A 25,016-nucleotide genomic window follows, 5' to 3' on the forward strand; every position below is an offset into this window, starting at 1 on the left:
GGGCTTTTGGTAAAACAAGTGGAATTTGCCAAGAAAATTAATTATACAGAACACAAGACAGAAACACACACACTTCATAAACCCTAGGCAGGCGACCCTTCATCTCTACTTGAGTGACACGTGGCAGAAGCCACTCCCCTCTCTCTCTCTCTCCCTCTCTCTCTTCCCCAATTTTTAAGAGCCCACTTTCTCTCTCCACCTCCCCATTAGCCACATCTCTTCTTTCTCCACCATCTCCATCTCCAATGAAACACAGAGACAGACAGAGCCCTATGTTATTACCTTCTTCTCCTTCTACCTCTGCCATGGAAGATGAAACCATTGTTTCTCAGATACTCCTCGATCTCAAGACCTTAATGTCCTTATCTGAATCCCTTTCCAGATTCAATTGGACTTGCAGGAAGAGAAGATCTTCCCTCGACACACCTCCGCCGCCGCCGCCGCCGCCTGGTAAGAAGACCCCCGCCGCCGTCGCCGTCGCCGCCGCCGTCCGCACCACCGCCAGCCCTGACACGCCGCTCACTTTCTCCCCTGGAGATTGCGACGGAAAGTGCAACAAATCCTCCAAGAAAAGAGTAACTACTTTACTTCAATTACAAAACCTCCATTTTTATTTATTTATTTATTTATTGATTTTATTTTGCAGACGAGAGATGAATACAGATGCACAATACACGAATTGAACCAGAAGAGAAACCTTCTTCGAGGGGTAAGTTCGTAATTTTACATTCCATCGACATATCTTCTGCTTCTTCTCCATTAATCGAATCTGGATTTTTTCTTTTCTTTTTTTTTTTCTGCAAAATCAACAGGAGATCGAGACTGTGAAAAACTACTACCAAAAGCTCAAGGATTTCAATTCTGAGTTAAAAGGCGTAAAACAAAGGGTCCATTTCATCCAACCTGCAAACGCCATTGCTGTCAAAATTACCACCTTTTTTTTTTTTTTTCTGTTTTTGGCATCAAAGCTGTCGCCTTTAACTCCTGACAAGAAATATTTGTTTAATTTAATTTAGGTGTTGAATTCTTGCGCAAGAAAGGATGAGGAAGAAGAAGAAGATACACAGATGGAGATGGAAAGAAGGATGAACATTCCCCGCCATCATCCGCCGTTGATGGGAGATCCGACGGCGGAGATTTTCCGAGCTCCATTTGGTTCGATCAGTAGCAATGGGCTTGAATCAGTCAACCAATTGAGTCGACTCAATTGGATCGATCTCAACATGCCACCTGAGGAGATAGATGTATCTCAGCCGTTGGATGTCGTTGCCGATAGACGGGCCAGATTTGCCGAAGCCAGGAGGAAGAGGAAAGGGATCATTAAGGTTAAGGCTATGAGAAATGCTTGTGGTCTGAAACTGCCATTTAATAGATAACAATGAATTTAATTGTTATTATTTTTTTTATTTTATTTTTTTATTTGTGTTGGTATTTTTATATTTGTCGGTATATTTTAAATTTTGTGCCATGGGAATTTTATTTTATTTTTGTTATCGTAATTATTGCTTCTTAACAACGTACCTAAATTATTCAAAACACCTGTGTGTTCTCTTTATAAAAAATATAATTCCTAAAAATATATTTCTCTAAAAAAGATTAATATATTACATATCTATTATATTTTTACTATGTAAACAATTGTCTATATTTCCCAGTTTTTTTTAAAAAAGAAAAAAAGAAAAAAAGAAATTCTACAAGCTATTTCATTAAACAAACAAATTCTAAACAAACCCTGTTTAGTATTGATAATCAAAACAAAATGATCAAGATTTCTCTATAGGCTATATATATCATGTTGTTTGATGAAATATTTTAAATATTAAATTAATTTTAATATAATATAAAAATTATTTTATATAATATTCTTTCCGTATCAAAACTATAGTCTTAATTGAGTTGAACACGAGATTTAAGAATTTTTTTTACCCTTATGAGTGTATTAATGTAGAAAATAGTAACAATTGTGTAATAAAAATGAAAAAGTAAGAGTAGTTTTACAGTGATATGGTTATTTATGAAAATAAAACTGTTGTTTTTGAACGGACAAAAATGGTAAGAGAGTATAAAAAATAATTTAATTTGATACTCCAAAACCAAAACATCTTTGTATCAAATGTGTTGCAATTCAAATAAGTCATCCGTCTCATTTTTTGGACGAAGTTTTAGAAATATTAATATTATATTGAGATAAAGTAGAAATAAAAGTAAAAATACTATATTAACCCTATTAGTATTTTATGATATAAATGTAATGACATTTTAATAATATATGTAAAAATTTGAAAGGTATTTGTAATGTTAGGTACATAGTAGAAAATTGATACTTTGTTATGAGACGGACCAAAATAATAAAATGGATAGATTATTAAGTGACAGACGAAAATTAATTACTCTTTGGAAGGGCCGAAGAGGTTAAATAAACAGAGAGTACAAGTCCAATGGGCCCAATAAAAATTAGGATTTTCCCAAATATATATAGATATCGAACTCTTATTATATAGTTCTTTTATATATTATTTTCCGTTCTTTCTCTTTGCACACAATAATACTTCCTCCGTCTCACATGTCTGCTACACTGTAAACACGGTATTTTAGGAAGGTTGTAATTAGTAGATAATTAAGAATGTATTAATAAAAATAATTATTTGATAATATAAATAATTATAAATTAAGATTAAAATAACTAATTAGTTTAATTAAAATTAAAAATAAATATAAAATTAAAAAGTTTAAAATGAGATTCAAGTGTGTAATCATTTTTAAAAAAATAAAAGTAACATAGTATGTGAGACGGACAGAAACGGCAACGTAGACATGGTACGTGAAACGGAGGTTGACAAAAATGAGAATATGATGAATAGAACTTCGCTGAATTGTGAATTTTTATTTTTTTTTATTTTAAATATTTATTAGGTTGATTTGTTTTTTTATTAGCTAAAATTAAAAAATCTTTATAATATATAACCAGATTAATTTGGTTAACTTTAACTCGAAATATTTGAATCAATAGAATTTGTTTGGTTTTAAATTTGAAAGTTTTACTTGAATTTTTTGTAAAAAATAATTTTATTTGCAATAAAGACGGTTTCTGTTAACATATTTATTTAAATCCAAGGGTGTGAATACATATACATTTTATAAAATTTCGATATTATTCATTATATTTTTTTAAAAAAAATAATATAGTAAATATTTATTGTTATTAAAAAAAATTAATACTTAATCTTTTAATTTATTTTAAACTGTAAGTTTAGTTTTTTTTTATGCATTATATTCTTTTTTGCCTCCGTCTAAAATATTTGACAATATTTTCTTTTTGGTCTATTTCAAATATTTTACAATATTTTTAAAATATAAATTAATTAAATATAATTAATATTTACTCCACATTTTATCATATTTTTCTTTTGTTACATCGCATCATTCCCATGTGAGAAGTCCAATATTGCACAGAGAGAGTGTTATATTTATTGATTTTGATATAAATAAGGGTGTGTGGAGTTAAATGAAGTGTATAGATAGTTGTGTTACATTTTATTGATTTTAATATCTTAAAAAAACTTTGATAAATTGAATGTGTGGATAGTTGTATTATATTTGTAAATAAATAAAATTTGAAGATTATTAATTAGAAAGTTTCTAAAAAAATTCATATATAAAATATATATATTTTTGGTAAATGAACAAATATATATATATATAAATTTGAGGGATAAATGGAATATTATTTTCAATACAAAAATTATTTATATTTTTTAGTAAATATATATTACTTCATTTTTAACAAAGTATTAGTTTTTTTTTATTTTTATTTTTGATCTGATTTTTTAGTATCGGTACCAATATAAAATTAAAGATATTTTGATAATCAATCATGTATTGTACAAATATTATTATTATTAGTGCTACTCCATTATATTTTAATTGTACTATATGAATAATATTAATATTAAAAAAATTACATGAAATATGAAAAAAAAAAAAAAAGATATTAAAAGACAGTATATTATTTTTATAACATAAAAAGTTCACACTTTATAAAGTACTTATATAATTTTCAATATCTAAATACGTTGAAAATTTTTAAAAAACTAAAACTAAACACTGCTCAATTATTTTTTATTATTAAAAAATAAAAAATTAATAAAAACGTAAAAATAAAAAAAATTAAAAGAATATTGTAAATGGCCACATCATGCGGCGATTTTTAATGATATTGCAAAGTTCTACATTGTTTTCACGTGGCAATTTTTGTTGACATGATACCAAATTTTGCAAATTTTTAATATATTTTTATCACATCATCAAAGTTAATTACTCACTCCGTTCTACGTATCATGTCCACGTTGCCGTTTTTATCCGTTCCACATACCATGTCATTTTTTTTTTTAGAAAATGATTACACACTTTAATTTCATTTTAAAATTTTTAATTTTACTTTTTTTTAAAATTTTAATTAAACTAATTAGTTGTCTTAATTTTAATTTATAATTATTTATATTATAGGATAATTATTTTCACTAATATATTCTTAATTATCTACTAATTACACCCCTCCTAAAATATAGTGTCTACAGTGTAGCAGACACGGTATCTGGGACGAATGGAGTATTTTTTTTCGTTTATTATAATATAATTGTCTTATTTATTTAGTAACCGTAGTCCCTGTTATACAATAAAATTATCTCTATTTTTTAAAAAATGCTTCTAATTATCACTTTAATTTATTTTTTTTTCAACCTTTTATAAAATAAAGCAATTTGGTCATTCATTTATACTCCCTCCGTTCAGTTATAAAGTATACATATTTCTATTTTGGGATAACCAATTACAAAGTAAATATTTCATTAAATACCTCCTTTTTTTTCCACAAATACCCTTACTTTACATCACATCATTACTTTTACACCAAAAAGTAAGGAAAAAAAATGTCATTGCACTACTTTTAACTACTCACTATAATTAAAATACTATTATTTTTTAAACACCGTACCAAAAGTAAATGTATACATTGTATGTGGAGGGAGGGAATATTACTTTATGTAGTACTTCTTTTCAATTTAATACTCCCTTCATCCCATATTTTTTGTTCAATTTACTATAAATATGATAATTTAAATAAAATATAATTAGTAAATAATTAGAAAATTATATTAATAAAATTAATAATTCTAATAATAAAAGTAACCATAAATTAATATTAAAATAACTAATATTCCCTTCGTCCAATTAGAAAATATACATATTTCTATTTTGGGATATCCAATTACAAAGTAAATATGTCATTAAATACCCCATTTTTTTTCACAAATACCTCCACCTTACATCACATCATTACTTTTACACCAAAAAATAAGGAAAAAATGTCATAACACTATTTTTAACTACCAACTATAATTAAAATACTATTATTTCTTAAACACCGCGCCAAAAGTAATTGTATTTTTATGTGCGGACGGAGGGAGTAATATAATTAAGATTAAAAGATTATAAATTATAAAATTTAAATACGATTAAGGGTGTGTTTGTTTGGGGGTTTGGATTTTGAGTTGGGATTTGAATAGTAAAAATTTTGAATTTAAATTGTTACATGGTGTGATATAAATAGATGTTGATGTGATGTTTTGAATGAAAAATTGATTTTTAGTATAATATAAAAAATGAAAAATAGGTGTTTGATTTGATGTTTTTGGAGAAAAAAAATTGGATGAATAGTGGAAAGTAAATCCAATCCCCCAAACAAACATACAATTATATTTCCTAAAGAAAAAATGACAAATAAAGTGGAACAAACAAAATAAGTAGAACGAAAATAATATTATTATTCTTTAAATCTCGTGCTCAATTCCAATAAGATATTTTTTTGATACGTGAGGAGTATAATAATTGAGTGCATAGATGGAGTATACATGCTAGTACTACATATTTAATTTTTTTATAAAATTAATAAATGCAGCATAAATAAAAATAAAAATAAAAGGCTTAAATTTTATAATTTATTTTAATTTTTTTTTATCGTATTTGAAATTAAATTTATCACCCATGAAAGACGCAACAATTGATAGCTCTGGATAATGGCTTTCGGCATCCATATGTATTCTTCTAAAACACCAAATTAACCTCGTGGATACGAAATTATTAAATAACGAACTTCATCCCAAAAGAATAGCTATTGAGTGGGATATAAAGGAGATATTAAAATATAAAAATATCCTTGTGAGTGTATCTGTATAAAATATAATGACTAAAATAATATGGATAATTTTATGGGAATATTGTTATTTATAGAAATATGACTATTATTTTGAAATATACGAGAAAAAAAATAAAAATTGTGACTATTATTTTTGGACAAAATGAGTAAATTTAAACGAAAAAGAAAAGTCTGAAATCACAATCAATGTTGGAAGATAAAATCTATTATTGGGAATTTTGGCCGTTCGAGACCTAACCCAACGAGTCCCTCGATAAATAAATAATAAGTTGGCCCACTCCTTAGTCCGGCCCACTTGATCGGCCTAATCTTTTAACCTAATTCTCAAATCTGTATATCAAACCCTAAACCCATTTGTTAGGTTGGTTATAACCGTATGTGTGGTTTTTAGTTTGGAAAAAATATATTAGAGTTATATTTAGGAGTGGGTTCGGGTGAGTCGGTTTCAAGAGGGAGTTTCTCGAGAGAGTGAGAGAGAGAGCGAGGGAGAGGGAGAGGTTTCTTGGGAAAGTTCCGGTGAGTGAGAAGCTTTTCCGATTGTTGATTCTGGTGGGTGTCGAGGTTTAGAGTGACGAACCTATCTCTACCTTGAGACGTGGTTACTTCGGGCCATTTGCACCTTGGATCTGAGCTTTCCGTCGATGTTCCTCTCGGCAATGCAAGATCGAAGAAACAATCGAGAAGTCCGGTTCTGTTCGGTGGTAGCGGATGTGCATTGCTGTTCGGCGGAGATTCGGTGTTGTTTGTGTTCGAGGAGTCGAACATAGGAATCTGGTCGCCGGAGCTGCTAGTCACATCGTTATCGGACGTTTGAGGACGATGACCGGAGGAATTGCCGTTGTTGTCGATCTTTTGCGCCGTTGTTGTCGATCTTTTGCCGGAGATGAAGAGTCGCCATATTACTGTCGCTCAGAGGAGCCTGTCCGTTGTTGCTGCTTGGTAAACACTCTGTCAGTAATCGTCGAAGAAAGAAGGCCTCTTCGTTGCCGTTGGGTGTCACCGCTACTCGCCGTCCATCGTCAGTTGATTATATCGATGGAAATGTCTGATTCCGGAATAAGTTCACAACAGCTATAAATAAAGACAATAAACCAAACACTTCAACTCTCCTTGGAATTCATTTTCGCCAAACAAACACTTCGGTAGTTTGTCGAAACAACAAACAACAACAATCTTTTCAGGATATCATTTTGACTTTCAATTTGCAGAAGCTTCAATTGAGTTCAGACCAAATGGAATAGAAAAAAAACTTTCTTAATTTTTCTACTCAAAATATGGTCTAATCTCACACGAAAATCCCTCAAAAAAAATTAGAAGACTCCCCATCAACTAGAAATGAAACTCAATATATTCTAGTATGGAATTTTAGTTTTTCATAAAGTAAAATGAACTCTCAATATTTCCAATTCTCACCCCACACTATACTTACGAAAATACTCCAATTTTCTTTCAAATGCGTCGAGGAAAAGCTTGGCTAAAACAAAACTTAGGATGCATGTATATATAGAATATACAAGTCTTCTTTTAGCCAATTAAAAATAGACTCCACAAGCTTCCAAAAGATCAAACATATTCTGATATGTCCTATGACACATGTCTGGACATAAAGGACGAAGTTTGACGTGTCTAATTTTTACATAAATGCCATAGGAAAAAGAGATAGTCAAATGTTACTACTTTCGGTAATGAGTGTTGAAAACTTTTTTTTTCATTTATTTTTGACATTCCTTTTGGACGCAAGCTCGTGAGCCAAGACTATTTTGTCTTTGATTGTAGTTAGACAATAAAATATATGTTTTGTCTCATCTTGAAGTTTTTCATTGTCCAATTCATTAAGACCTCAAACAAAGTAACTTGAGCAGTGTTATAGTCCTTCAAGCAGTTGAACTGTCGTCCGATTTATCTGCGAATTCTTGATACGTACAAACAAAATCCTCATGCCAACAATAGATATTTTTTCCAACACAAAACTATGGGTGTGTTTCTTTAGAGGGGTTTGGGGGAATTAGGGTTTGAGTTTGGTTTTTATTTGAATTTTGGGATGAGTTTGAATTTTATTGTTTCTTTTGTGTTGGGTTTGGTTGGGGTTTTGGGAGTTTTGATGTGTATTGATTTGATGGATAATGAATAAAATAATATAAACGTGTATTAAATTTAATTGATAATATTTATATTGTATGATTTGATTATGAATTTATATTATACCCAATATATATATTTAAATTTTTGTTTATTCGTATTATAGAAAATTTTATTATTTATAAAATTTATTATTTATAAAATGACATATATATTGTATATATTTTTTTACCCAATAATTATTATAAATATTAAATAAATATAATATTTGAAAAACAAAAATTTATATAAAAAAAAATGTCAGCTTTTGCTGCAGCAAATGTCGGATTTTCTCTCAAACCAGGCCAGAAGAAACAGGCCCTATGTACTGCAATAAAAACGAATATACAAAATTATTTTCAATGATGAATTAGACTTAAATTTATTGAAAGATAAATTATTTATGCCATCTCTAACCGAACAATTCCATTTATGCAATTATAACTCTAAAAATACTGTTGCTACATAATTTAACTTCAACTCGTAATTCTATTTTTAACTCCAAAAGAAATATTCTCTAGATATTCTATTTTAAATATTATCTTAAACAACTTTTAATATTTACAATTCACACCCAATCTTTAGTATTATTTACATATTTTTTATTATTACTTAATAATATATTTATAATATAAATAATTAATTTTTTATTGTTGAAGATAATAATTTTTACAAATTAAATACAAAAACAAACAAATATAATATTAAATACAAAAAAATAAAAACAAATGCTAAATTAAAACAAATATTACATTAAATACGAAAATTATACAATGCTAAATTAAAACAAAATACTACATTAAATATGAAAATTACATAGACGATTAATTATCCGAATGACTATATTACTCTCATATATGTTCAATCATAATATTACAAAGTGATATGTGAGCTTCTCTTTATCTATAAGTTGTTTGTATTGTTGAAAAAATCTTTCACGTTGAGCATGTTGACCTCTTCCCAACTCAATTTCAATAGGCGGTGTTTCAACCTGTTCAATTATTGAAGCATTGAGATCTTGTTCCTATTCTATTACCATATTATGCATGATAATACAAGTAGTCATTTTATCATGCAAATTTTTTTTTTTTCCAAAAACGGCAAGGTCCAACAATTATCCCCAAATGCAACTGTAAAACACCAAATACACGTTCAACATATTTTCTACACGACTTATGTTTTTGTGCAAAAAATTTCTTCTTTGAACCTCGTGGATCATGAATAGTTTGCACAATTATTGACAACTTCGGATAAATATCATCAGCTAAATAATAACCAGTATTATATTGTTTCCCACGGATAACATAGCTTACTAGAGAAGAAATTCCACTAGTGAAATATGAAAATAAATGTGAATTCTCCAGAAGGTTGATGTCATTGTTGGTTTCTAGTAAACAGAAATATGCATGTCAGATCCAAATATCATAATCCGCCACTACTTCTAGAATAATAGTTGGTGAACCGCTTCGACCTACATATGTATATTTCCAGGCAGTTGGACAATTTTTTCATTATTAATGTATACAATCTAAACTACCAAAAATACCTGAAAAAGCACGAGATTCGTCAATTTGAAGTAGTCTCGCAATATCATTAGCATTTGGTGATCTAAGATATTGTTCAGAAAAAACTTCCACCACGGCACGACAAACTCTTTTTACACTTTCAATGACCTTTGATTCGCCTATTTTAACATATTTGTCAGTTGCATTTGCTGTTATACCATATGCTAGCATGTAAAATACAATTGTTGCTTTTTGATAAGGCGACAATCCAGGACGACCAAGTCCATCATATTGTTGTTGAAAATATGAATTATATTGTTTAACTTCATCAACAATACGAAAAAACAAACTTCGAGACATTCGAAAACGTCGGCGAAAGGTTCGTTCATCAAATACTGGGTTAGGTGCAAAGTAATCGTTAAATAAATTACGAGCAGTTTCTTCACGATTACGATTAACAACTTTATGACTTGGCACAGACCCTTGATGAGTTGGCTATTGTGAATTGAAAAAACGATCAAACCAAATATTATTTCGCTCGATAGCTGAGATGACTACCTTCGCACACTCCTGAGTATTTTCCAGGATGTGTTGGCCGATTTCATCATATTCCGATGAAGATGCTGATGAAGAAGAAATTTGAGAAACCACATTCAAAGGCCCTCCCATGTTGAAATTAATTTTTGACACTAGATAATTTTGATATTTGGTTGAAGTATGTAATATATGCTACAAAGATGCTAATTTATATAAGATGTATAAGGAGTGTTAAGTAGATCCAATGGCTCTCATTTGATTCATCGTGATAGGTGAATTGACGGCTCTCATTTAATCTATTATGGTAGGTGAATCCAATGACTCTCGTTTGATCGGTTGTGTTTTATAGATCGAACGACTCTCATTTCATCCATCGTGATAGATGAATCGAACGGCTCTCATTTAATCCATCGTGGTAGGTGAATCAAACGTCTCTCATTTAATCCATCGTGGTAGGTGAATCCAATGGTTCTTGTTTGATCACTCGTGTTAGGTAGATCGAACGACTTTCATTTAATCCATCATGGTAGGTGAATCGAACTACTCTCATTTAATCTATCGTGTTAGGTGCATCTAATGGCTCTCGTTTGATCATGATTCACCTATAAATAAAGGGTTTTGTTTCATATAATATACACCACATTTGTCTAAATTTTAAGGAAAAAAATGTCTTCTAAACGTTATACTAGTTATTCCCACGTTGAAGATCAGTTACTCACTCAGAAATTTCTTGAAATTTCTCAAAATGCAATTACATTCACTGATCAAATGTCTGTCGTGTTTTGGACACAAAAGGCCAAAGCCTATATTGCACAAGAGGAAGCAGAATGAGTTGACCGTAGTTTTCGATCAGTGCAGACTCGAATGAGAAAATTACATAAAGAGATCAAACAATTTCTTGCATATATAAAGAAAGTCGAGAATTTGCATCGCAGTGGAGCATCGGAATTGGATATAGTAAGTATCTCTTTAATATTTATTATTATAAAATTTTAATAAATTCGTATGACTAACTATATTTTTTTTTTCCCAATTGCGAGACGCTAGACAAATGTTTGCGGAAAAAAATAAGACAATTTTAAATGTGATCATGTTTATAATCAATTAAAAAAATATGAAAAATTTAAAGATTACAACGAATGTGTGTCTTCTAGAAAAATTACTCGAAAATATAATGCAACACATGTTTCATCGTTGTCGGAGCATCAAACTAACGATTCTCCTATACTATCTTCATTTTCTATTCATCTAGAGGATGAGGGTGACGTTGGAGGATCCTCGTTCAATTTTACGGATACTGACATCGAAACTCCACAATAAGACACACGTCCTACGGGAATAAAAAATCTAAAATGACAAAAAAAGGTTGATGGTACCTTGCATTATGATGTTCAAACCATAATAAACAACACCTCAAAAGTTGTCGAAACTTTAAAAATATCATATGAAGAAATTAACAAGTATAATGAGATTGAAAAACAAACATTAGAATATAAAATGCTTCAATGTGGGAATAGAATTTTGGCAATAGATCTTAATGTTGTTCCAGACGCAAATATTCGTATGCTACATTATATATAATCAACAACAAGAGATCATAAGAAAAATAACAACACAATATCAATTAAATTCGACTTGTTCGTTCTTGCAATTCTTCGATGACATTGGTTGAAGTGGGGTGATTTAGGTCCGTACTACGCATTATGTATTTATTTATGTTTGTAATGATTATTTTTTATTTAGTGTGAGTATTGCTAGTGTTTTTAATATATTTTCTTTTAATTCAATAAATGTTGTTGCACTTCTTTGTAATATATTGTTGTTGTATTTTTATGTATTATATTGTTTTTAATTAAATCAATATGTTAACTTTTGTTTATATTGGTGAATTAAATTTTATTTTAAATATTTATTTTATGTATATTTATAGGATAATTTATACTCCCTTCGTCCACAAAAAAAAAAGTATACAATTACTTTTGGCGCGGTGTTTAAGAAATAATAGTATTTTAATTATAGTGGGTAGTTAAAAGTAGTGTAATGACATTTTTGCCCTTGCTTTTTGGTGTAAAAGTAATGATGTGATGTAAAGTAGGGGTATTTGTGGAAAAAAAATAAGGTATTTAATGAAATGTTTACTTTGTAATTGGACGTCCAAAAATAGAAACATGTATACTTTCTAGCTGGACGGAGGGAGTATATTATTGTGTGTTTGTTCGGGGGATTGGATTTAATTTTCACTATTCATCCCCTTTTTTTTCCCAAAAACATCAAATCGAACACCTATTTTTCATTTTTTATATTATACTAAAAATCAATTTTACATTCAAAACATCACATCAACACCTATTTATATCTAAAAATCAATTTTACATTCAAAACATCACATCAACACCTATTTATATCGCATCATACAACTATTCAAATTCAAAATTTTTACTATTCAAATCCCAATTCAAAATCCAAACCCCAAACAAAATATATAATTTTTTTTTCAAAAAATTACTTCGAATTTATTGCAAATATTCTATTTATTTAATATAAAATTTAAATATATTTAAAAAATAATATAAATTATAAGAAATTTAAATCACTAAATAAATAATAAAAACTACAAATATACACAATTAAATATAATAGAATTACAGATTTGTCTCTGGATCAATTTGCAATTTGTTAAAATTAAAAAAATATTAAAAAATTAAAAATTAAAAGGACACCGTAATTGTGTTGCTACAGTGCAATAGCAAAAATAGTATTACACTATAACAAACACAAAAAATGATGTTAGATAAGGCGTTCCATTAGAGGGGCAAAATTCTAATTATGGGACTGCAACATCATTTTTTACGCTGCATTGTAAATTATTTTAATAAAATATAAATTAAAAAAATATATACTTACATAAAATAAACACACGGATGTAAATTTATATTAGTATTTTTTATATGAATAAAATTATTTATTTTTGTCATTCGCTATTACTTTCTCTGTCCCGTATAATTTGTTTCTATTTTTTTTATCCTTCCCACATAATTTGTCCTTTTTTTAAAAAAAATATATAATTATATATTTTAATTACATTTTAAAATTTAAATTTTATAATTTTTGTAATCTAAATTAAAGTATTTAGTTATCTTAATCTATAATTATTTTTACTAATATATTTTTTAATTACTTACTAATCATATTTTACCTAAATTCATATGTTTATAGTAACGCGCCCAAATTACCTAGGTGAGAGGGGAGTATAATTAATTAATTAATTAAATTTAAATACATATTCTACCAAAAAAAAAAAAAAGAATACTCCTAAACCCTACCATTTCAAAGCCACCATATTCTTAAAGGTGTCAGATGTTGTTTGTCTTTGTCACAATGTTAGTTTAATTAATTAATTAATTAAATTTAAATTTTGATTATTTTTAGACTATCTTGTATAATTAAATTAATTTTAAATTGTGGTTTATTTTTTTTTTCCATTAAATTCATTATTCAAAATATATGTGAGAAGGGACAAGAAAAATCGTGATGGACGATTTTTTTTTTAATTATAAATACTCTCACATCCGGGTTACTAAATCTATTCAAAAAAATTATAATACACCATCTTCTTAAGGTTCAGGATCTGACAACATCTTCCTGGAATTCCATGATTTGACAACATCTTCTCAAAATTCCAACATTCGTATTACTTTGAAGAAAAAGATCTCAACGACATATTTAAATTTACCAATGGGCTGGAGGCTTGTTTTCTTTTAATATTTACTTCCGCTAATTTATTTGATTTAAACATGATTACTTTCAATATAAATTTCATATTTAAACCATTCGGTAGAAATTTAAGTATTTCTAACAACAAGTTCGTCAATCTATCTATCTTCAGTTAGCTGTTATAAATAAAAAAGAATAAAAGCATGTGGCAAAAACTGTCTAAAAAAATACTCACTCCGTCCATTGAAAGGTTATCATTTTCCATTTTCGTTCGTCCCAAAACAAGGTTACCATTTCCTAATTTAGTAATTGTACTGCCTACTTAATATAATAAATATCTTTTCAACTTACAATATATTACACAAATGTCATTACTTTTATATTACACAATACTAATAAAGGTATTTTTGTCTTTTTAACTACAATCTAATATAATACTAATATTCAAAAATTTACCTGAAAAAACAAACGTCACCCTTTCAACGGGACGGGGGGAGTAGTTATTTTGTTTTCCGGGAAACCGATTGTGGCGGAAAAAGATGATAGATTTGTAAAACAATTGTAGAAAAAAAAAATTTAAGTAAAGTGGATTGAAAAAATAATTTGTCACTCCTTTTGTAGACATTGAAAAGAAGCAGCAGTTATCAAGCTGAACACAAAGGAGTCTTCCGGACTGCACCAATTACATTTTTTGATTACTATATTTATAAATTATATTGAAATTAAAAAATCTACATCAATAACAATAGATTTATTTAGTTCAGTTTGATATTACGCATTTTATTCAAATATTAATTAATAGAAAATAAATAAACGAATTATTCAAACACCATATACTTATTTAAATATATTTTTAAAATACAATTAAATAACTTTTAAAAAATAAGCAAAAGAAATAAATAAACAAATTATTCAAACCTCGTATACTTATTTAGATATATTTAAAAATACACTTTTGTTTGGGGTTGGATTTTGAGTTGGGATTTGAATAGGAAGAATTTTGAATTTGAATAGTTGTATGATGCGATATAAATAGGTGTTGATGTGATGTTTTGAATGTAAAATTGATTTTTAGTATAATATAAAAATAAAAAATAAGTGTTTGATTTGATGTTTTGAAGGGAAGGGGAAAAAAAATTAAATGAACAGTGTAAATCCAATCCAATTCCCCAAAGAAACACACCCTTAAATAGCTTTAAAGAAAATAAACAAAAGAAATAAATAAAGGAATTATTAAATATTCATTTCCTATTTTAATAAAAAATAATTATATACTAATATTAAAATAATTTTTATTTAAATTATAAATATATTATTATATATACAATTATTTTATACATAAAATTAAATGACAAAAATATCAAAAAATTTTACACATTTTTAATAATTAATAAAATATTATTATTTTTTAATCTAATATAAAATTTCTTTAAAAAAAAACTTTTAAGTAGCACATAAAGAATAATATTTTATTTATTAAGTTATTGAGTAAATTATATAACACATCATTGTATTTTATTAAACATGCACAAAACACTTTGTATTTTATTTATTGCATGAAACCCCTTGTGTTAATAGAAAGTTTGCATGAAACACCTCATTGTCCAAAATTGATGTTTGTTTCAAAATAAAGACTTAAATTACATAAGTTTTATACAAATAAAAAACATAAAATATCTTAAATAATTTTTTTTGAACAAAATAAATAAATAAATAATTGATTAATTATTTACTTTTATAAATTTTATAAAAATCACACAACAATTTGTCTCAAAAATTATAAAAATGAAAGATTAATAAATTATTTATTTATTTATTTAATGCAAAAAAATTATTTAAGATTTTATTTGTATAAAACTTACGTAATTTAGGTCTTCGTACAAACTTTACATTAACACAAGAAATTTCACGATATAAGATATTTTGTGTATTTTTTACTAAAATACAAGATAATATTATATAATTAACCGAGTTATTTTATAAATTAATTTTGTAAAATATCTAAAATAGCACATGAAGCTTAGCATATATAGCCCACATTTCTATAAGAATCAATAAAGATGTGTTTGATTTTGAGTTTAAGTTTACAGTCCCAATTTAATTATTTATAAATAAATATTACATAATATTATAGATGTAAAATCAACTGATAATATAATAAAAATAATAATTAAAAAAATATAGTTAAAAAAATTATATCAATTAAAAACATAAATTTTTTTTATCTGGTAATTATTTTATTATAAAAAAAAAAATTAATGATTTGATAGAAATACAAAATAAAAACTTAATCAGAAACTAAAACTAGATTAAAAAATAAAAAATAAAATTGAAAACAAAAACCAAAATAGCGTAAAAATGAGGGGATCAGATTGGTTTAAAATGAGAGTGACCCAATGTCGTAACAGGCTTTAGGCGGGCACCCATCTCGCATATTTTGTTGCGAGCATTTACCACTCATCATATCCCCTTCAAACTTGCCTGAAGGATCATACCATTTGCAATCACATTTCCCACTATTTATACTTCCAACATCGCCCCATATGCTTTTCCTCTTCCGATGTGGGACTCACACTTGCACAAAAACGTTTTCGACTTTAAAAAGTGGGAGTACTAAAACGCGACTTTGGTTATAGTGTTGAAAATGGGCTTGTAGGGTTTGTAGGGAAGGCGATCTCGCTCATCCGACGGCTCAGATTTTTTCGGGGAATAAAAGAAATTGGAAAATAGAAATTAGTTGGATCTTCAATTCTTCTTCGTCACTCTCGCACGGAATTCTTCGCCTACTCTCTCTGTCTCTCTGCGCGTCGCGAATCAGAATTATTGTACGAGCACTGTTGTAATGGCGGATGCCTCTCAGCCCGATCGATCGCCGGCCCGAGCCCATTCCCGATCCGGTTCGGGCCACGAGCAGTCGCAGTACTGGTGCTACCAATGCGACAAGCACGTGGACGTTGAAACCCTCGCCGCTGACGTCGTCTGCTACGAGTGCAAGGCAGGTTTCGTGGAATCCATCCCCGCGCCGGAAGGAGCAGTCGACGATCGGTACGACGACGTTTCTCTGGGAAACCAGTTCATCCAGGTGCTTCGATTGATCTCCGAGGCGGCGCGTGATGGTGACGCTCCTCCTCCTCCTCCTCCTCCTCCTCCACCTTCTGATCCGTCCGACGGAGATTACCTTCGCATCGAAATCGATGGTTGGCACAACGACGATGATGACGAAGACGAAGACGAAGACGAAGACGAGGACGAGCATTCAGTGGAGGTACTCAACCAGGAAGAAGAGGAAGAGGATGCGGAGGCGGCCGATAACCGCCGGCGCAACTCTGAAATCGACAGATCCGACGGCGAAGACGATGAAAGCGAAGATGAAATCGAAGTGATCGAGCCTCGCGACGAGGAGGAAATGCGAAGGCGGCGACGTGACGTGCTTCGTCTTCGTCTTAGGGATTTCGCCTCGCGCACTGCAACCAGACGCAACAGAATTCTCGATTGGGCTGAAATTGTGATGGGGCTGGAGGACCACTCCATCGAGCTCCGATTACAGTCTCCAGATTCCGATACCTACGTCGGCAATCCAGGCGATTACGTCGACGCTGCCGGATACGAAGCCTTGCTGCAAAACCTAGCCGAGACTGACACCGGAGCTCGGCGCGGAGCACCGCCGGCCGCAAAATCAGCCGTCGAAGGACTCGACAATTTAATGATCGACAAGGAGGATAATGCAATTATATGTTCTATCTGCAAAGATATGGTAACAGTCGGCCAAGAACTCGGGAAGAGCTTGCCGTGCGGCCATGGCTATCATACTGATTGTATAGTCACCTGGTTGGGAACACGAAATTCTTGCCCTGTTTGTAGGTTTGAATTGCCCACAGATGATCCCGAGTACGAAGAAGAGAGAAAGATGAGGGCGAAAGTCGCAGCCGCGGCGGCCCTAAGGACCGGATCCTCCTCCGGCAGCCGCAGCGGCGGCAATGAGTGACCTGACCTGTAACGGTACATGGCTAAAGACCCTTTGCCATCTTAGTTGCCTTTGCCTTGCCATCTTTGTTATCACTATAAATTGCAGTTTTCGAATTTATGTGGTTTAGTTATTATTACAGTTTGTCATTTGTAAATAACAAGATTTGCAATTAGCTTGATATGGTTTAGCAGCCGCCATTGATGATTTCCTTGATCGTGCTTTGTGTCTTGCTGAATGTAGAGAATAACAGCACTTGTTCGACTACACATTCTTTGCTTTTATGGGTATCAAATATTGCAATAGTTGAGGTTATATCTTCATGATTTGAATCTAAACTTTCTGTGATCATGATCATGAACTGTGCTGTTTTTGTTCCAAGAACAATGTTTGCAGGTATTGTTTAACGAATTACTGCCACACTATAGCTTGTAAGTCATCCATGGTGTTCGATTTACATACTTATAATCTTCGAGAACTGACTTTTGTATCTTCGATTTCAAGAAAGCAGCATCGAATTTTGGTTTGATCAGGCCTTGAAGGTCGAGGGATTGGTGAGCATCTGGACGACTTCCTTCATACTCGGGCGTGCGGAGCTCTCATCCTCAACACACATCATCGCAATCCTGAGCATGTTCGCAACGCTCGTCGCAGGGTATCCGGTCAGCCTTGCATCCACCACAGCCTTAGCCACTGCAGCATCGTCTGTCAGCCGTAGCTCCGCCACCTCCTCCGACGTAATCTTCCGCGCCCACCTGACTATATCCACCCCCTCCCCAAACTCCCCCACCGGCTTTCGCCCCGTGATCAGTTCCAGCAACACCACGCCGAAGCTGTACACGTCGCTCTTCTGATCGACGTTCAGCGTGTACGCATACTCTGATTTTTACAGGAACTTTGGTTGAGCTTGAAGTCGCAAGAAGTGAAAAATATAAGAGTAGGGATTGAAATCGAACCTGGCGCAATGTATCCGTAGGAGCCGGCGATTGTGGACATGCACTCGTCACGCCAGAACTTGGCGAGCCCGAAATCAGCAACATGAGCCTCGCAATTTGAATCGAGCAGAATGTTGTTCGGTTTCACGTCCCGGTGAATAATCGAAGGCGAGCAGTCGTGGTGGAGATAACTCAATCCTTTGGCGGCATCCACCGCGATTCTGTACCGTGATTCCCACTGCAACTTTGTTCCTTTGGCGCTGCTCAGCATCTCCCCCAAGCTTCCATTCGACATATATTCGTACAGCAGCAGGTTCGTATTCTTGTTCGACACGTGTCCTAGGAGTCTCACGATGTTCCGGTGCCTGATTTTTCCGAGTGTCTGAATCTCCGCCGTGAAGCCATGATTGCTGCGGCTGCTCATCACTCTTTTTATCGCGATCTCGTCTCCATTAGGTACACACCCTTTGTAAACGATCCCAGATCCTCCTTTCCCGATTATGTTATCTTCTTTCAGGCATTCGATCACGTCCTCAGCGCTGAAGCCAACCTTCTGGAACGCGGTAAGTTTCCAGGCTCTCGACTTTTTAAGCCTTCTTTTCCGGAAGATAATTGTTAATCCGAGTGCAGTCAAGAAGGCAATGGCAGCCGAGACTGCGACGATCACCATCTTCGACGTACGGCTTTTAGGATATCCATGTGATGAATCCGAACCCGACGGGCAAGATGAGTTACGAGGGAAACAGAGTTTCGTATTCCCTGTAAAGAATCGGTCGTCCAAGTCTTTCAACAGCCCCGTCATCGGCCGAGTTCCTGAGAAGTCGTTGTAAGAAAGGTCCAACACCGTCAGGCTTTTCATCAGGCCGATTTCGCCTGGAATTACGCCGTCGAGTTGGTTTTCGGACAGGTTGAGGACATTCAAGTTCTGTAATCGGGAAATGTTCGATGGTATCGAACCGCGAAGATCGTTCCGGCTTAGATCGACTATTGTCAAGTGAGATCCTTGAGCAATGGAGGCAGGAATTTCACCTCTCAAGAAGTTGCCGCTCAAGTTTAGCATCGCAAGTTTCTCGATACCGAAAACCCGGCCAGGAATCTCCCCGGACAGCTTGTTTGCGTCGAGAGAAAGGGTTTCGAGTCTACGGAGATCCCCGATTGACGGAGGAATCTTTCCAGCGATCCGATTGTTGGACAGGGCAAGACTACTGAGCTTTCTGGCTGATATTGCCTCCGGCAGATGACCCGTTAAGTAATTGTCGTTCAGCTCGAACATGTCCAGCAATGGCAGCGCGAAGAATCCGGCTGGAATCGATCCGTTGAGGAAGTTGTTCTTGATTCGGATACGGGTCAAGGATTTGCACCTCCCGAGCTCCTCAGGGATCGCGCCGTAGAAGTAATTGTTCATCAAGATCAACGTCTTCAATCTCCCTCCTTTGCATAAATCCCTCGGGATTGTTCCGGTCAGATGGTTTCTGGCGGCGTCGAGCTGCTTCAGGCGGCTGTTCCGGCCGAGATTCTCCGGCAATTCCAGGGTGAAATTGTTGTTCCATATCTGTAGAACTTCTAGATTGGGAAGATCCCCGATGAAGCCCGGGAGGGGACCCTGGAATCTGTTCTGGAATAAATTGATCAGCGTCAGGTTCTTCAGGTCGGAAAAGTTTCCAGGGATAACTCCGGTGAGCTTGTTGAAGGAGAGATCCAGCGACATCAAGCTCTGCAAACCCGACAGCTCCGCCGGAATTTGCCCTGTCAGATTGTTCACCTGGAGAAACAAGCTGTGCAGGTGCCTCAGATTGCCGAGGCTCGCCGGAATTTCGCCTGTCAGATTGCACATTGCCAGGTCGAGTAACTGAAGCGTGGCGATCGACCCGAATTCCGGCGGAATCCCGCCGGAAAATGCGTTGTAATACCCTAGACAGAGCTCTTGAAGATTCGGAATCATGGCCAGGCCCGCCGGAATATTCCCTGTCAGGCTGTTCCCCTGTAAAGCCAAATGTGTTAAGCTCTTGAACTCGGAGTAAATACCGGGGATTTCGCCGGAGAAATAATTTCCGGCGAGGTTAAGAATCCGGAGCTTCTTCAGTTTCACGAACCTCGCCGGAAGTCTCCCGTCGAAATTGTTGTTGTACACGTCGAGAACTTCCAGCTCGGTTAGGTTCGAAACGACGTCGTTCGGGAAAGTGCCGTTGAGCATATTCCAACTGAGATCGACGTACTTCAACGAGGTTAGGCTAAAAATCTCCTCCGGCAGAGGTCCGGTGAGATTAGCGCCGGCGAGCGTGAGATTCACGAGCTTGTTCAGAAGCCCAATCTCCGGCGGAATAGTGCCGAAGAGTCGAACATTAGTGATGTTCAGTGACGTCACGCGTGCGTCAGCATTACAACCGACGCCGGAAAAAGTGCAGTGTGCCGGAGAAGACGACGGCGGCGGCGGAGCCCAGTCGTGGAGGCCCGAGCCCGACGGCCCGATTAGAGATACCTTGAGCTTTAACAGGACATCAAGATCGGAGAATGCGTTGCGAAATTCGATCTGAGAAAGGACGGTGAGGATGACGAAGTGCAGGCAGGATTCTCTGATCATGATTTCTTTGGAAACCGAAGGTCGGAAAGAGGTGTAGATATGGCGGAAAGGTTTGTCTGTAAGCCTGACAGGTTTTTCTGCAGAGTCGTCTTCGTGAGTAACGGCGGCTTTGTAACGCCGTTAGAAATGAAGTGAGAGAGAGACCTCATGGACGCCGACGCCGTGAGTGACGGTAGATAAGAAAGAAGCGCTAGTTTGGAAACGCGACTCTCTGTACTTTTCCGAGAAAGAATTATTAGGGATGACAAGAGTGTTGTCTTCGACCTAAAGGACACCTGCTGACCTGTCCTTGTGACTGTATGATTTTTTGTACACTGAAAGTCAACTGGATTATTTTGTTTCTCTGGTGGGCCAAATGGACTTCCAATTAATTAATAATGGATTCGTTTGATTTGAAATGTATTTAAGTTTGTTTAGGCTATCTTCGACCCAACCGAACCGAACTTTATTTATGCATTCTAACTTTAAAAATTGCAGTTCTAGTATTTTTATTCTCATTTTATATATTCTTTCGCATCTTTCAATTTATCTAACATTACAAATACGTTTTTAATTTATAATATATTATATAAATTATTATTTTTATATATACAATACTTTAGTCTTTTTAGTTTTATTTCTACTATGTATAATTCTAATATTTGTACAACTCCGTAGAAAAAACAAATTGATATATAGATATGAGACGGGTGGAGTATTATTTTAAATCACTTTTTATATCTACAATTAATATAATTTTGTATTATTTTAAATCACTTTTTATATCTACAATTAATATAATTTTAAAAAGAAAAACTAAAAAATAAATTTAAAAAAATAATATACAAATTAAACAAAAAAAAATAAAAAAAAGACATGCAATACCATAAAATGGCAAATGGTGCCAAAACTGGCGGAGTGTTGATGAGAAAAGAACTCCATTTATTGGGCTGCAGTTCCAAAAATGTAGTATCATTGGAGATACTTTTAATCTCAAAAAAAGATTTATTCAAATTAAAACAGAAAGCAAACATATCCTATTATGATAATAAAAAATATATATTTTTTTAAATTTTAAAAATAATAAAATATTGAGTGTTTAATGTTATATTTTATGAAACTTTAACATATTTTATTGTGCAAGTTATTATTATGAACGATGGTAGTATTTGATAAATTCTAGTACTTTTTTGGGGAGTACATCCGCACCAGGACTGTAAAATAATTAAATTATTTACAAGTTTAATTCAATTTTTCTCATTTTGTTATATAATAATATAATAGTGTGTTGATTAGTATATAGATATATGTACGTATATATTAGTCTAAGTATTTATATTAATATATTATAATATAGTAGAGCAAAAATACGTAATAGAGAGGGAGAGTATGAATTGATTGTCTATGTCTTTTATTGAATGAAAACATGCGTGTATTTATAGGCAAATTGAAGTACAGTGAAGGCCACGCAACATCCACACTATATACATGTGTATACTACGTAGTGTATAACACTCCCTCTTGGATATTTTATACAAAGAATATGCCTCATTAAAATCTTACTATGAAAAAACGTTGTGGGAAAAAATCATAGTGAAGGAAAAAGAATATATCATTCTTGTATTAATGCGCTCCCCCTGTTTTGGATTTTATTTGATGTTTTTCATCCGACGCATTCCAATTTCTTGCACCAATTTGTTGAATGTTGCAGTCGGTAGCGTCTTCGTAAATAAATTTGCAAAATTTTCAGACGATCGAATTTGTTGCACATCAATTTCACCACTTTTTTTAAGATCGTGAGTGAAAAAGAACTTCGGAGATATATGCTTTGTTCGATCGCCTTTAATATATCTTCCATTTAATTGAACTATACAAGCTGCATTATCTTCAAATAATATTGTAGGAGGTAATACATCATCATATTTCAAGCCACAATTTTTCTGAATATGGTACGTCATAGACCTCAACCAAACGCATTCACGACTGGCTTCGTAAATTGCTAAGACCTCAGCATGGTTTGAAGAAGTGGTTGTTATTGTCTGTTTAGCGGATCTCCAAGAGATTGCGGTTCCACCACAAGTAAATAAATAACCAGTTTGAGATTTTGTTTTGTGTGGATCAAACAGATAAATAGCGTCAGCATAACCCATTAATTCATTTCGAGATTCACTCGAATAAAATAAACCGAGGTCATGAGTCCCCTGAAAATAACGAAAAATGTGTTTGATATCATTCCAATGGCGCTTTGTGGGAGATGGGCTAAACCTGACCAATAGATTTACTGAAAAAAAATAAATCTGACCTGGTATAATTTGCAAGGTATATTAATGCGCCAATAGCGCTGAGATATGGTACCTCGGGGCCAAGTATTTCTTCATTTTCTTCTCTTGGCCTAAATAGATCTTTACTGGGATCAAGAGATCTGACCATTATTGGTGTACTCAGGGAGTGAGATTTATCCATATAAAATTGTTTTAATACCTTTTGAGTATATGTGGATTGATGGATAAATATTTCATTATTAACATGATCCACTTGTAATCCCAGATAATATTTTGTCTTTCCAAAATCTTTGATCTCAAATTCTTTATTTAGATATTCAACTGCAATTTGGATCTCTTCAGACGTTTCAATTAAATTGTGATCATAAACATAGATTGCAATAATGACAAAGTTTGATTCATTTTTCTTTATAAAGATGCATGTGCATATTGGATCATTAGTATAATATTTTTTTTATTAACATTCGCTCAGACGGTTATACCACATTCGCCTTGATTGTTTAAGTCCATACAATGACTTTTTCAATTTGATGGAATATGATTCATTTGGGTGTAATTTGTATGCTTCAGGCATATTGAATCCCTCATGAACTTTTATTTAAATATCAGTATCCAAAGAGCCATAAATATATCCAGTAACTACGTCTAAAAGACGCAATACGAGTTTTTCTCGCACTGCTAGGCTCACAAGGTATCTAAATGTTATTCCATCAACAACTGGAAAGTATGTTTCATCAAAATCTACTCCAGGTCTTTATGAGAATCCCTGAGCTACAAGACGGGTTTTATATCTCACAATTTCATTAAGTTCATTTCTTTTTCGTACAAACACCCATTTGTATACAACTGGTTTTATGCCATTTGGTGTTTAAACAATTGGTCCGAAGACCTCCCTTTTGTTTAATGAGCCGAGCTCTGATTGAATCACATTTTCCTATTTTGGTCATTCATTTCTTTGCCGACATTCATGAACCAATTTTGGCTCTGGATCCTCATTATCTTCCATTATATCAAGTGCTAAACTGTATGCGAAGGCATTATCAATAACTGCATCTTTACGGTTCCAACATTTCCTTGAAGTAACATAGTTAATTGAGTTTTCAATAATCTCATCATGTTCTTCAAGATCGTGCTCTTCTGGAGCAATTTTTTCAAAGTTGTCTTCTTCATTAGATTGAGGTTTATCA

General features: G+C 32.7%; 3 protein-coding genes and 1 non-coding gene across 5 annotated transcripts; 2 read left to right on the forward strand and 2 right to left on the reverse strand.

The window, feature by feature from the left end:
- Positions 1-138: 138 nt before the first annotated feature.
- On the forward strand, positions 139-1,399 carry LOC127264296 (uncharacterized). 2 transcript variants are annotated; one of them, XM_051293754.1, is made up of 4 exons: positions 139-575; positions 647-709; positions 813-920; positions 1,017-1,399. In XM_051293754.1, exons 1-4 carry the CDS (start codon positions 246-248, stop codon positions 1,374-1,376), a joined length of 861 nt encoding a protein of 286 aa, XP_051149711.1. In that variant the 5' UTR covers positions 139-245; the 3' UTR covers positions 1,377-1,399. The 2 variants fall into 2 exon arrangements, with proteins under 2 accessions (XP_051149711.1, XP_051149712.1); XM_051293755.1 differs by having other exon boundaries at positions 140-575; positions 813-887.
- Positions 1,400-16,451: 15,052 nt separating this feature from the next.
- Positions 16,452-16,557, reverse strand: LOC127264607 (small nucleolar RNA Z279/snoR105/snoR108). The gene has a single exon (XR_007841790.1). It is a non-coding gene; the product is annotated as a small nucleolar RNA Z279/snoR105/snoR108 (small nucleolar RNA).
- A 179-nt stretch (positions 16,558-16,736) lies between these two features.
- Positions 16,737-18,384, forward strand: LOC127264421 (E3 ubiquitin-protein ligase CIP8-like). Its single transcript, XM_051293950.1, has one exon. The coding sequence runs from the start codon at positions 16,931-16,933 to the stop codon at positions 18,071-18,073; it is 1,143 nt and encodes a 380-aa protein (XP_051149907.1). The 5' UTR covers positions 16,737-16,930; the 3' UTR covers positions 18,074-18,384.
- A 16-nt stretch (positions 18,385-18,400) lies between these two features.
- On the reverse strand, positions 18,401-21,568 carry LOC127264354 (receptor protein kinase CLAVATA1-like). Its single transcript, XM_051293834.1, has 2 exons — positions 19,009-21,568; positions 18,401-18,931 (listed from the first exon to the last, which is right to left on the reverse strand). Exons 1-2 carry the CDS (start codon positions 21,566-21,568, stop codon positions 18,582-18,584), a joined length of 2,910 nt encoding a protein of 969 aa, XP_051149791.1. The 3' UTR covers positions 18,401-18,581.
- Between the last annotated feature and the right edge of the window lie 3,448 nt (positions 21,569-25,016).

This window comes from Andrographis paniculata, unplaced genomic scaffold (genome assembly GCF_009805555.1).
Source record: "Andrographis paniculata isolate CXL003 unplaced genomic scaffold, ASM980555v1 Contig70END, whole genome shotgun sequence".
NCBI classification, from domain to species: domain Eukaryota; kingdom Viridiplantae; phylum Streptophyta; class Magnoliopsida; order Lamiales; family Acanthaceae; genus Andrographis; species Andrographis paniculata.